This window comes from Leptopilina heterotoma, unplaced genomic scaffold (genome assembly GCF_015476425.1).
Source record: "Leptopilina heterotoma isolate Lh14 unplaced genomic scaffold, ASM1547642v1 Lhet_100, whole genome shotgun sequence".
NCBI lineage: Eukaryota > Metazoa > Arthropoda > Insecta > Hymenoptera > Figitidae > Leptopilina > Leptopilina heterotoma.
Genome location: NW_025110814.1, coordinates 590994 through 604375, shown reverse-complemented (window position 1 = coordinate 604375; position 13382 = coordinate 590994). Strand labels below are relative to the sequence as shown.

Below are 13382 nucleotides of genomic sequence, written 5' to 3'. Positions count from 1 at the left end.
CTGAAAGCTTGTTTCATTACCTTTCCAATGATATATATCATTTTTTATTTATCTCGATCCATGTTAGTTTTCTTTAGTGATTTCGGAGGGACTCACCTGAGTCTTTTTCGTCCTGCCGGAAGGACGTTGGACGATCTATCAATAAGCTCAAATATTGTAGTTGCGTGTATAGTGTAGTGGATAGCGTTAGTGTTTAGTATGCGTTAGGTCTAGGGTTCGTGTCTCCTTCCCATCGGTTAATAATTTATTTCGTTAATATGCGGTTATTCAATAAGTGCCCAGTGGGAAAAAAACCTTCATTGTTTTAAAAACGTTTTTAGAACGTTTCATGTCTGCCAAATAACGTCCCAAAAACGTTATATGTTTCTAAAACGTTTTAAAAGCAATGGAACGTTTTTGGAACATTATTTGGCAGACATGAAACGTTCTAAAAACGTTTTTGGAACGTTTTTAAAACAATGATGGTTTTTTGCCCACTGGGTGGTGTGTATTAATTAATAAAAAGTGACATGGAATTTAATTAATTGAGTGATTCAAAGTTTTTTGTTTCCCATTTCCATTACAATGGATCATCCAACCATAGATCTTTTGCTGCTCCAATAATATACAGCCAGCCATAGAATATGGATGCAGCAACCTTAACTATGAATATCCCGTATTTTTCAATATAATATGGCTGTGATATCCATGTATCAGGAAATGTCAACTATTCCTTTTTCTCCGTGTACGCATTTCTTTTTTAAACAATTTTTCCTGCCAAAATTATTTTATTCAAAAAGAGAAAAAAAATCGGACAAGTGCGAGTTGCACTCGCACTAAACTCGAGTGTTCCGTACACCGAAATGAAACTTCTTTTTTACACAAACATACACATAGGGTATTTATACATTTTTATTTATACATATACATATGATAATCCCCTATTTTAATTACTATATATATATATATATATAAACCTATTGAGCTGAAATTCGGTATAGATACATATATTTTTACATGTATTTACATGTATTTTTACATTTCTTTCCCTTCTAACTCTCAAATATGTCCCCCCTCAGGTTTGTTATATTTTTCCCGTAATCTAAATTAAAAAATAAATATTTGTACCCAATTGCAGCTCACTAGGTCATGATTTGTAAAAGTTAAGGGGGGGATAGAGTCATTTTTTGCAATTTTTTCCAAAAAATTCAATTTCTTTCTCTCCTAGTTCGCAAATATGGCCGCCAATCAGGTTCGCTATATTTTTCCTGTAATCTGCACTTAAATATTAACATGTGTACCGAATTGCAGCTCTCTGGGTCAAGATATGTAAAAGTTAAGGGGGGGGGCAGCCCATTTTGCGTGTCTGGGATGGACATGCGAGAGAAATGAAATTGTGAGAAAAGAGATATGACTGCCTGAGAAGGGATTCGGGTTTTCACGACGACTAACGAAAGTAGGCGAAATTTCTTTTGATTGTGATTTCTGGCGGGTTGACGAGAGATTGTCGCTTCAGTAATAAATTGACCACTGTAAACAAGACTGAATTATATAATATACAAAGTTTTACACAATGGTGTGTTTCTGATTATTCTGTTTTCCCTCTCAAACTGTTTTTCTGTCCTCGAAATTTAATTTTCTGAAAACCTTCTGGTTACGTTTGTAACATTTGGCGACCGTGGCGAAAGATTTAATTCTTTTTTCGAGGAATATTACGAGAGTGACGAACATTGTGAAAACGTGGTCAAGATGGACGCTTTGAAGCGGATAAGAACAAGTCACAGAACGGCTTTTACCAAAGTTTTCAACGAATTAACTGAATATTTAAGTGAGCAGAATAGAGACATTGATGAAATTTTGGTCCTTTTCGAGATTCTGCAAGAAAAAATGAGTGATTTAGATAGAAGTTCGTCGGATTTACTGAATCAGATTCTCGCGATGGAGTCAGTTGGTGATAGCGCAGCCATATTTGCCGCCGAAAATACCTCTACGGATGAATACAAAAAGAAATTTTTGACGGCAAAATTAAAGGTAATGCGTATATTATCAAATATGAGCAGTTCGGGATCAAACGTTATTTCGACCAATACGACAACTAATCAACAAAGCAACATAAAGACTTTTAAGCTTCCGAAAATTGAGATTGTGAAGTTTTTTGGTAGTATACGTGATTGGTTGTTATTCTGGAATCAGTTCAGAAAAATCCATGAAGATACCAGTATCGACGACGAAGATAAATTCCAACATTTGGTACAATCAATCGAAAACGGATCGCGAGCATATGAGTTAGTGAATAGTTTTCCCCCACTCGAGAAAATTATGCAAAAGCTATTACCAGCCTAAAGAATCGGTTCGGTAAGGACGAATTACAAATCGAAGTTTACGTGCGAGAACTTTTAAGTTTGGTGCTAAATAATGTCGTGCGGGGAAGAGAAAAAATATCTTTAGTTCAGCTGTATGACAAACTAGAGACACAGATGCGAGCACTGGAGACTTTAGGCGTGACATCAGACACGGCATAGAGCATGCGCGGCCATGCTCTATCCGTTAGTGGAATCGTCACTTCCGGAAGAAGTTTTGAGAGCATGGCAACGAACTTCAGCAGCAAGCGGAGCCAAGGATTCAAAGTCACGTTTAACGCAGTTAATGGAATTTTTGGGATCTGAAGTGGAAAATGAGGAACGTATCCGAATGGCGATAGCAGGATTCTCACTGGGAGGAACTGAAAAATCAAAACGTCATAGGAACAAAGATGACTCACCACACGATGTACCTACGGCAATGGAGCTATTAACAACACAGAAGATTATAGAATGTATGTTTTGCAAGAACAACAATCACAATAGTAAGGATTGCTATAAGGCAAAAAAGATGTCTCTGTCTGAACGCCGCGAAATTGCAAAAGAAGCGAACTCTTGTTTTAATTGTCTGAAACAGGGACATTCCTATAGACGCTGTAAATCAAAGATAAAATGTGCGTGGTGTAATAGGAGACATGTTCTGTTAATGTGTCCCGGTCAAGGGAAAAGTGTAAACAGTGGTGATAATGGTGATTCGAAAAACGAGGTTAGACAAGAGCAGAATTTAGCAAGTTTCACCGGGGTTCCTGAAGTATATTTACAAACATTATGTGTAAAGTTGGTTAATGGAAATCGTGAATGTACTATTCGTGTATTGTTTGATAGTGGTTCCCAATGTTCATATCTTACACGTGAAGCTATTGATAAATTGAACTATAGTCCTATTAAAAAGCAGGAATTGATTCACACTTTGTTCGGAGGTGTAAAATCGACACCCGAAAAACATGGTGTGTACTTGATACATTTAAAAAGTTTAAGTGGGGAATATGCGTGTAATTTTCAAGCAATGGATAAGGAAGTGATATGTGGTGACGTGGCGTTCGTGAAATCAGCTGAATGGAAAAAGGAACTCGAAAACAATGGCGTGTTCTTGTCGGATGTGGGAGAAGGAAAGAAATCGATTGATCTGTTGATTGGTGCAGATGTCATGGGAAAGTTATTGACTGGCAGAAAATATGATGTCGAAAATGGTTTGATGGCTCTGGAGACTAGACTTGGCTGGACTGTGATGGGGAAATGTAACACAGAAATTTCCAGGTGTGACACAGTTTTATTTAATAATGATCTGCAAGTAGATGAAGCATCTGTTTCTAATCTGTGGCAATTGGATGTTTTAGGGATACAGGATCCATTACGAAGGAAAACTAGACAAAAGAGAGTAGCCGAGGTGGAACAAAATTTTCGTGAGACCTTCACTGTTAATAATAAAAGCAGATATGAAGTATCACTGCCCTGGATACAAGAACATGCACCTCTTGGATCAAATATAGCGTTATGTATAAAAAGATTAGAAAATACTATGATGGATTTAGAGAAACGTGGTTTAGTTGACGAATATGGAGAAATTTTTCGGGAGTGGGAACGGGAGGGAATTATAGAAAAAGTGCCTGACAGTGAGTTAAATAATCCCTCTCATTATCTACCACATCGACCGATTGTGAGACCAAACAGTATTTCGACAAGGATTCGCTCAGTTTTTGACGCGGCATCAAGAGAAAGAAATTCACCATCGATTAACCAGTGTTTGGATAAAGGTCCAAACCTTATAGAACTGATTCCAACTGTTATCCTTGGATTTCGAAAAGAAGAAGTGGGGGTGACTGCTGATGTTAAGGCTGCTTTCTTGCAAATTAGTGTGGCCCCTTCGGATCGTGATTATTTACGGTTTTTGTGGCGTAGTGGGGATAAAATGATAACATATCGATACAAAAGAGATGTATTTGGACTGACATGTAGCCCGTCTTTATTGGTCGCTACGATTAAATTTCATCTCGAGAAAGTTATAAAAAACGATATTAATGTAAATATAAGCGACAAGATATTAATGAAAATGAATGACTGTTTTTATTCGGACAACTGTGTAACAAGTGTAGAGTCACCGGAAGATTTCGTTCAGTTTAAAAGTGAAGTGACGAGAATTTTGGAAATGGCAGGGTTTGATCTTAGACGGTGGGAGTGCACGGGGGATAACAACAATAGTGGTGAGACATCTGTCTTGGGACTAGTGTGGAATAAAGTTGAAGACACATTGTCAGTTAATCTCGCGAGTATTCCATCGAATTTAGAGTGTCATACCATAACAAAAAGGTTTATATTATCTGTTGCACAAAGAGTTTTTGACCCTATTGGTTTTAGATGCCCGGTCATGTTATATCCGAAACTGTTGTTACAAAAAATATGGAAAGAGAACGTAGAATGGGACAGTGTATTAGAAGGAAAAATTAAATCGGAATTTCAGGCTTGGATAAAAAGTTTAAATCACCTTAAAGATTTGAAAATTCCAAGAAAGTTAAGTGCGGTTCGGGAAAATAGTGAAACGAGTTTTCAGGTTTTTGCTGATGCTAGTGGACACGCATATGCAGCAGTGGTGTTTATTAGGACAGAATACGCGGAAAAAACAGAGGTCCAGCTAATTGGTGCAAAATCACGAGTAGTGCCAACAAAAGAAATAACGATACCTCGACTTGAACTATTGGCAGCAACAATTGCAGCGAGACTAGCTAAATCATTGATTAACGCACTTAATTTTGAAAATCCGGAAATAATATACTGGTCTGACTCTAGTGCAGTGATAACATGGATAAATCAGGAAGCTCAGTGGAGTACATTTGTATACAACCGGGTGCAGGAGATTAGACAGCTGACTGCAGGAGCGAAATGGAGACACGTCCCTGGTACTCAGAATCCGGCAGATCTACCGTCTAGAGGCTGTAAAGCATCACAACTGCTTGCTTCGAGATGGTGAGAGGGTCCGGATTGTCTGAAGTTATCTCGAAGCGACTGGCCCAGTGGTGATTTCCAGGTAAATGAGGATGAGATAAATTGTGAAAAGAAGAAGACAGCGGTAAGTTCTACAATTTTGTTAAGTACAGAAAAAGAAAGTATGTGTGATCAATTTTGTAAATATTTTTCTGATTATAGTAGGATTGTTAAAATGGTAGCGTGGATGCGGCGATTTGTAAATAATTTAAAATGTAAAGAAAAAGAAAAGAGAATTTTAACTGATTTTATTTCAAGTGATGAATTTAAAGGCGTGGAAATTTTATTGTTGAAAGTGTCACGAAGGGAGATGTTTGTAAATAAAAATGACAAAAAACTAAAATGTTTGGATGTTTTTAGAAACGAGAATGATTTGCTAAGAATAAAAACAAAAGTATTTAATCGCATGGATGAAGGAAGTTTTCGTTGTCCAGTTGTTTTGGATTAGGACCATTTTGTTGTTACGCGAATAATTGAAGAAAAACACCGAGATCTCAAGCACGCAGGTTGTCAGATTTTGCTTTGCAATTTGCGCGAAAATTATTAAATATTGTCTGCCCGGAAAAAAGTTCGTAGTATTTTATCAAAATGCATAAGATGTAAGCGATACACAGTAAAAAGAATGGAAGCGGTTAAAGCACCTTTGCCTATTGAAAGGGTGAGAGACGCCGGGGTGTTTTAGGTGGTCGGTGTTGATTTGGCAGGCCCTTTATATCTAAAAGATAACGTGAAGGCGTATGTGTGTCTTTTTACATGTGCTGTGTACAGAGCGATCCATTTGGAATTATTGATGTCCTTGTCCACCGCATCATTTATAAAAGGGTTTTGTAGATTCATTGCGAGGAGAGGTAGGCCAGTAGAAGTTTTTTCAGATAATGGTACTAATTTTGTAGGAGCCGAAAATAATTTAAAAAAGTTGAATTGGAATGAAATCGAAAAATACAGCGCGACTAAACGAATTAAGTGGCATTTCAATCCCCCCTCTGCAGCGTGGTGGGGAGGTTGGTGGAAGCGATTGATACGTATTGTTAAACAGGTGTTGCGTGGAAGCTTAGGAAAAACTACTGTCGATTATGAAAACATGATTACAATATTGTGTGATTGTGAAGCTATTGTCAATTCACGACAATGATTTTGTTTCCTTCTACTGATTTGTTTCCTTTGATGCCGAATATGTATCTGAGAGATTTGTCTGAAAGTCAAGTGGCTGATTTTGATGCAGTAGAAGCGAAGAGATTAGGGAAAAATCGCGATATTTACAGGCACTTAAGGTCAGTTTGAGACAGAGATTTCGATCAGAATATTTGGGAGCTTTACGCGAGAATGCAAATGTAAAAGAGATGCGTAAATTAAATGTGGGTGATCTCGTATTGATTGGCAATGACAACACGAAACGTATCGAATGGCCTCTAGGTCGCGTGATAGCACTTTTGCTAGGTCGAGACGATCAGATTAGGGTATTTCGAATAAAAACAAAGGAAGGAGAATTGCTCCGCCCTATTCAACGTCTGTATCCATTAGAAATTGACTGTAATGTGACGAAGTGGGAGAGTAGTTAAATCGAGATTTCTACCAAATTGATTGAGCTTAGCTCAAGGTGGGAGAATGTTGGAAATGCGAGAGAAATGAAATTGTGAGAAAAGAGGTATGACTGCCTGAGAAGGGATTCGGGTTTTCACGACGACTAACGAAAGTAGGCGAAATTTCTTTTGATTGTGATTTCTGGCGGGTTGACGAGAGATTGTCGCTTCAGTAATAAATTGACCACTGTAAACAAGACTGAATTATATAATATACAAAGTTTTACAGAATGGTGTGTTTCTGATTATTCTGTTTTCCCTCTCAAACTGTTTTTCTGCCCTCGAAATTTAATTTTCTGAAAACCTTCTGGTTACGTTTGTAACATTTACCGACGTTCTTCATGTAAAGTTTGCCCTATGATATCAAAGTCGTGTTAATTTTTCTACAGAAGCTTTTCAATTAATACCTGTAAGCTCGCCGCAAGCTTACAATATAAACTTACAGAAAGTTGCAAAACTTCCTCATAATTCAAAAACTGTAAGCTTTCCGCAATTTTTAAGTTTGCAAAGCAAGCTTATAGTAGGGGAGACCGAGTTGAGTTGTAACAAAGCCAATTTCTCAAAAGCTATGACCTTTTAAAAATTTTTAAAAGCGTGAATTTATTACATTTTTGATTCACTATTTGATTCAAATTTACTTGACCACCTGAGAAAAGTTTTTGATTTGTATTTAATATGTGTGCAAAAAAATTGCTAAAAGTAAGTTTTTGGCCGAAATTTTGATACTTTATTATTCGACACATATTATGTTTTTCTTATTCTAATATTTACCATAATAACTATTGGATATCCTAGTTTTATGAAATGGTTTTGTTTTTTTGTGTCAGTCTCGAAATTTAAAATAAAATAGTATATGAAGCAACAAGGGTATAAAGGCAGCCATTTGTTTACGATGGCGCCCTCGACCTCAACTTAGTTTCACAAAAATCATCGTAAACAAATTGGCTGCCTTTACTCCCATGTTACTTACGATATTTTTTATTTCTAATGCACAAAAGTGTCGATTTCAGATAGCAGACGACAGGGAGTAAAAGTCATTCACTTGTTCGACTTGTATGAAATGGCGGCCTTTTTTTCCATGGGTAAAAAAAGCATGTGATGATCAGCTGTTTTTTTGCCCATGGAAAAAAAAGGTCGCCATTTTCATATGGTCTAACAAATGAGTGACTTTACTCCCTGTCGTCATCTATCTAAAAGCGCCATTTTTGTGCATGTGGGATAAAAAATAATTATTCGAAACGATGCAGTTTTTCGCACCTAGGCGAGTTGTAACAGGCTGTTTCAACTCATCTAGTTTTACGCAAATTGTGTATATTGTTTTATATTATGACTTTAAAAGTATTTAGAATTTTATAAATGTTCGTGTAAATCACTTTCATATTTTCCAAAGGAAAAAAAATATTAATAAAAATATTTTTCGAGTTGCTCTTTCATATACAAATGTCAAAAATAATTTCTACTTATAGGTTTTTTTGTTATTATTGAGCTTGTTGCTCATTTTTAATTTAGTTTTCGGTTTTTTTTTAATTCACGGGGGAGAAGAGTAAAAAAATGCTTTTATCGCATACCCAGGAAGTTCCCACTTGCGCTGGGGTATGTAGGACTTAACGCACAAAATGCAAGGATAAAAAAATAAACCTTTCATACCTAGTGGCTTCAGACTTCGTAGATGAATAGTTCCATGTTGTCGCTGGCGCGACTCTCCCGTGATGCTCTTGTTCTGGCCTTATTTCCTCCTTGTCCTTGACAAAGTTTTCTTTGCTTCCTCGAGGGCAGTTCTGAAGACTTTGCAACCTCCTGATCCGGCGACATGCTGGACATTCTCCTTCTCGCCGAACTTTGCCTGGCATAAGAAGCAGCATGGGCTCTTTTTACAATCTGCTGCCTTATGGACGGCTTCTCCGCACTTAAAGCACGCAGCCGACCGATTTACTGCTTGGCAGTCTCGACCTATATGGCCATAGTCAAGGCACCTGTGATACCTTGTGACCATAACTCTCCTACTTATTCTGCAAGACACAAAACCGATCTTAATGTGCCCTATCTTCTCCAGCGTGTTAGTGTCCTCTTGGGTGGTGACCACGACAGCGGGCTTGATACCTCGCTTATTTGGTCCGAGGACCGTCACCTTCCTGCTTTCTTCTGGTATCGTAGATACTTTGTCTAGGGCCTCCTTGACATCCTTCTGTTCGGTAAGGGTGTCCATGTCGCGGATCTCCAGCACAGTCTGCCGGTCCGCCATCTGCACCTTGTCTAGATCGCCGATCACCTCTTCGGTGAACAACTTCTTGTTTGACGACCCCCCAATTTTAATGATCAGGTCTCCCTTTTAAGTGGGTGAAGCTCCCACAACCCTTGTCTAACTGGCCTTCAGGTCAGCCTCTTTTCGAACTTTCGCCAGCACTTCGGCGAAGGTAGTTCCTTCAGCTACTTTGATGACCAATGTGGCTCTTCTCTTTTTTCTGAATTTGGCTTGGATGCCGTTTTGGTCTTCTTGCCTTTCCTCCTTTTTCTTTTTTGGGTCCTTCGTAAGCTCAGGATCACTTCTCTTCCGCTTCTGAGACTCCAAGACAACGGTTTTAGGCATTACTGCATTAAAACGGTCACGTCTCATTCTTCGGTCCTTTCGTGCTTCTTCCGACCAAGTAAGTCCCTGGTAGAACTTCTCGTCTTTTCTGGCCGCTGCTGCGTGCTTCTCCTTAACCTCCTGTATGAGCGATGTTAAGCTTCTGAGTCCATCCTTGATTGTCCTATTGACACTATTCTGGACTTCGCAGGACTTCAGCATCTTGCTGACCTCTTCCTCCATTTCTAGAATGCTTGCTGCCTATTCCTCCCGCAGCTTAATGCATTCCTCTCGATCTTCATTGCAGCTAGCAATGTCAATCGCAGAAGCATTACTGAATAGAGAAATGCTAGCTTGACTCGTCACGCTTCTCGTACTCTCTCGTCTCTCCACCCTGTCCACGATGATCTGTGGCACTCCCAACGCGTTGTTGCCCTCCTGCATCCTTGGGCCACTGGTCACCGTCCTCTCGCTAAGCGCTTGACGATCGAAACCAGTGAGGGATTTAGCCGTAGCATTACCCCGCAGGTACTCTTCCTCTTTTTTACAATCGCTCATACTTGGTGTTTGTCTTGTGTCGAGGGACAATCGGGCCTTAACAGGGTACTACCATCTGGCCAGGATAGGCCCTGAACCGCCTCCGTTGGTTACATAGACGTTGTAGCATTGCCGGAGCATTGATGCGACGTCTATGATATCCAATGTCAGGTGAACTCGGAAGCTCGGACCTCGAAGGACGATGTATCTCTCACGCAAACGAGAGTAGACACCTTTAGTTTTCGGTTTAATTTGATTTATATTAATCTCATAAATTTTCTTACTCTAATTACTCCTTAATTATTTAAAAATTCGCAGACAAAATTTTATTATTCTTAAATTTCTATAAAATATATTATATATTATTCTTAGCTATTAAAAAGCTCAAATTGTTATTATAGATCGTAATTAAATACCAAAGATTGGTTTAAAATATCTAATTAGTGTTAAAGAAAACGAAATATGTGATAACCTATTTCCAAAAATAAATGAAGGTATTAAAACGAGTGTTTTATTCGTTTATATTAATAAGATGTCTTTACTAACTAATTAAATTTACATTACTAACTAAACTAAGCATTAAAAATTAATGTTTTTCATTAAAATCACAAAATTTGCAACTGTTACAACTAACGTCGACATATGTGTTACAACTCACCTTGGTACTGTAGGTGAGTTGTAACACCAGAAACTGTTTTGGATTTTGCAAATTTTTCGTAAACCGTTACAACTTTTTACATTTTTGATTCACATATTGCACAAAACTACCTATTCAAAAATACAAAGCTCATAAAAATAGGATAATTTTTGACTGAGTTATACTGGATGATGTAAAAATCGTTTCAACTCACCTCGGTCTCCCCTAAGCCCGGTAAGAAGCGTAGAATAGAAAAGAATTCAATTTCCAGAAAATATGCTTGAAAACGACAATTTTGAATTATTCTGAATACGCGAATTTACCTTGAGGCTCTATTCCACGGGAACCATCAAAATTTTAGAAAAATCAATTCTTCTCTATTGCTCACGTCGATTTGCAGATAGAAAAGAATCCGAATTTTCTATTTTTCTTAATGCGCAAAGTTGTATGGTATTAAAAGTTCTTAAAAAAATATGGAGTTCTATTCTTTTGAATTGACTGAATTGACTTCTAACGATTCTAGGTAGTCAACTCAAAAGAATAGAATGTTCGACGAGTAAATATGAAATGCTTATTCTTCTCAATAGACTGCTTCGAATTTAAGAAGCGCATTAAAAGGAATACAACTTTTGACAAACAATTTAGAAAAGCCTAATCTTTCCAATTGTCTGTAGGAGCTCCTCTAGTTATTGTCTTAAAATAAAACGCAGTGACAGTTATGTTTCGCGTCGTGTGAATTTCATTGTAATTTCAGTGCTAAACAGCTAAACTATTAAAATTAAATATTAAAACTAGTGAAAATATGGTTAAAAAACGCAAAGTGCTTACGATAAAATATAAAATGCTCTTACTACACCATTGACAGATATTCGTGCCATTTCTCTTGGAGGGAAAATGAGTTTATAACAGAGGGACAAATTAACCATCTTGAGAAATCCCTTCCTTATCCGGCGCGAAATGAATAAATATGTCAACCTAACCCCTAAATTAAATACATAAAATGTCAAAAAAATAATTTCGCGCGCATCAAATCGTACACATTTTCTGCGCAACTTTTAACCCTCAGATATAATGGGAGAGAATATACAAGTAGATTTCCATTATCAATTCAAAATTTATTTTAGAAGGACTATTTAACTCTCTTCATAAGCAAAGGAAACATACACTTTTTGAACCTCTGAATTTGACTCTCCAGTTTTCTCAGTGTAAAAGGAATTTTCATATGTTCAATGTTTAACGTCAAGTTTTGAAACCTAACCTCACTTTCTAGTGGAATCTTGAGTGGTAGTGAGTCAATTCAGTGGAATAGAAATTTCTACTGATTTGCTGTAGATTCTGATTCTTTTGAATGCACGTTTCATATTTTTGTGAAGTCAATTCAGAATAATAGATTCTTTTGAAATTTTGGTGGTTCCCGTGGAATAGAGCTCCGAGGTAAATTCGCCTATTAAGAAGAATACAACTTTTGAATTCTTTTCAATTCTACGCTTCTTACCGGGAGCTTACAAACTTCGAATTATAAGAAAAATTTGCGACTAAACTGCAAGTTTTGAAAATTTACCGAAAACTTAAAAGTTCTAATATAATTTTTTAAATAATATTATTATAATAACGAATTAGCTCGCGAATTAGCTAATTTCTTCAAAATTCCGATAATTATTGTCAAAAATCCAAAAAAAACTCTTATTGAAAACTGGAATTCCAGTTCGAATTAGAAATAGAAATACACGATTTAACTTCTATATATCAAAGGGGGAAAAACTTATTAGTTTGGAAAGCAGTCAAGAAAAATAATCTTTCATATTGAATTCACGTTTTCCGGGTAAAAATACTTTTAATAGTCTCTCTTTTAAATGCCAATCTGTCAGTTGACAAATCAAAGGGAAAAAAATGAAATTTTGATAACAAAAATTTAATTTAGAATTCAGAAATTTATTATTGATATGCAAAAAATCATTTCAACTCGATTAGTTTTTTTGCAAAAAAAGAAAGTCAATGGTTTACCGTGAAATGAGTTAGGGAAGGTCATAACGTCATTCGTATCCTCAAAAATAATAATAATATTTTTTCTATAAATACCGCTTTGGCATTCGGATATTCGTGGATATATATTTCGTCGGTGCGCATTAATTCTCAGAAGGCGGAATCACGAGAAAAACTCTAAAAAAATACGTCGCGTCGACACCTGTCAAAAACATACATATTATTTAGTTTTGTATCTCGAAAATCTCCCCTTTTAAATTTCGCCAATTTCACTTCGAAATGAGAAGGAAAATCAAGAGAGAAAAAGAGAGATAGAGAGAGAGAAAAAAAGAAGTAAAAACTGATTTTAACATTGAATTTGAAAAAGGTCGTAAACCTCGCGATAAAGTCAAATTTAGTTGCGAAATCGGCCACGTGGGATCAATATAATCAAAATGGCCGTTTCAAGGCTAAACAGCTGATCGACTTTGGCACTACTTCCAATTCGATTTGTCATTTTTTTATTTAAAGTATATCTACTGTTTCAAACTGAAAACTTTTATTTAGACTAATTTTTAATTTGAAACTTCCTAATAATAAAACTCTAAGTTAAAAAACATTTCTTTAAGAGATTTTTCTAACTTTTAGTATTGGAAAGAAATAATCGTTTATTTTCCAGAGAAAAGGAATATGTTAAAGTACATTGAAAATGAACTTGACAGGAAAAATATAATTACTGTATTTAAAAAAATTATAAAAGATTTTAATTTTACAGTTTTAAA

General features: G+C 36.5%; 1 protein-coding gene across 1 annotated transcript; it reads left to right on the top strand.

The window, feature by feature from the left end:
• Positions 1-2514: 2514 nt before the first annotated feature.
• Positions 2515-5304, top strand: LOC122499334. The gene has a single exon (XM_043607622.1). The coding sequence runs from the start codon at positions 2515-2517 to the stop codon at positions 5302-5304; it is 2790 nt and encodes a 929-aa protein (XP_043463557.1).
• The last annotated feature ends 8078 nt before the right edge of the window (positions 5305-13382 follow it).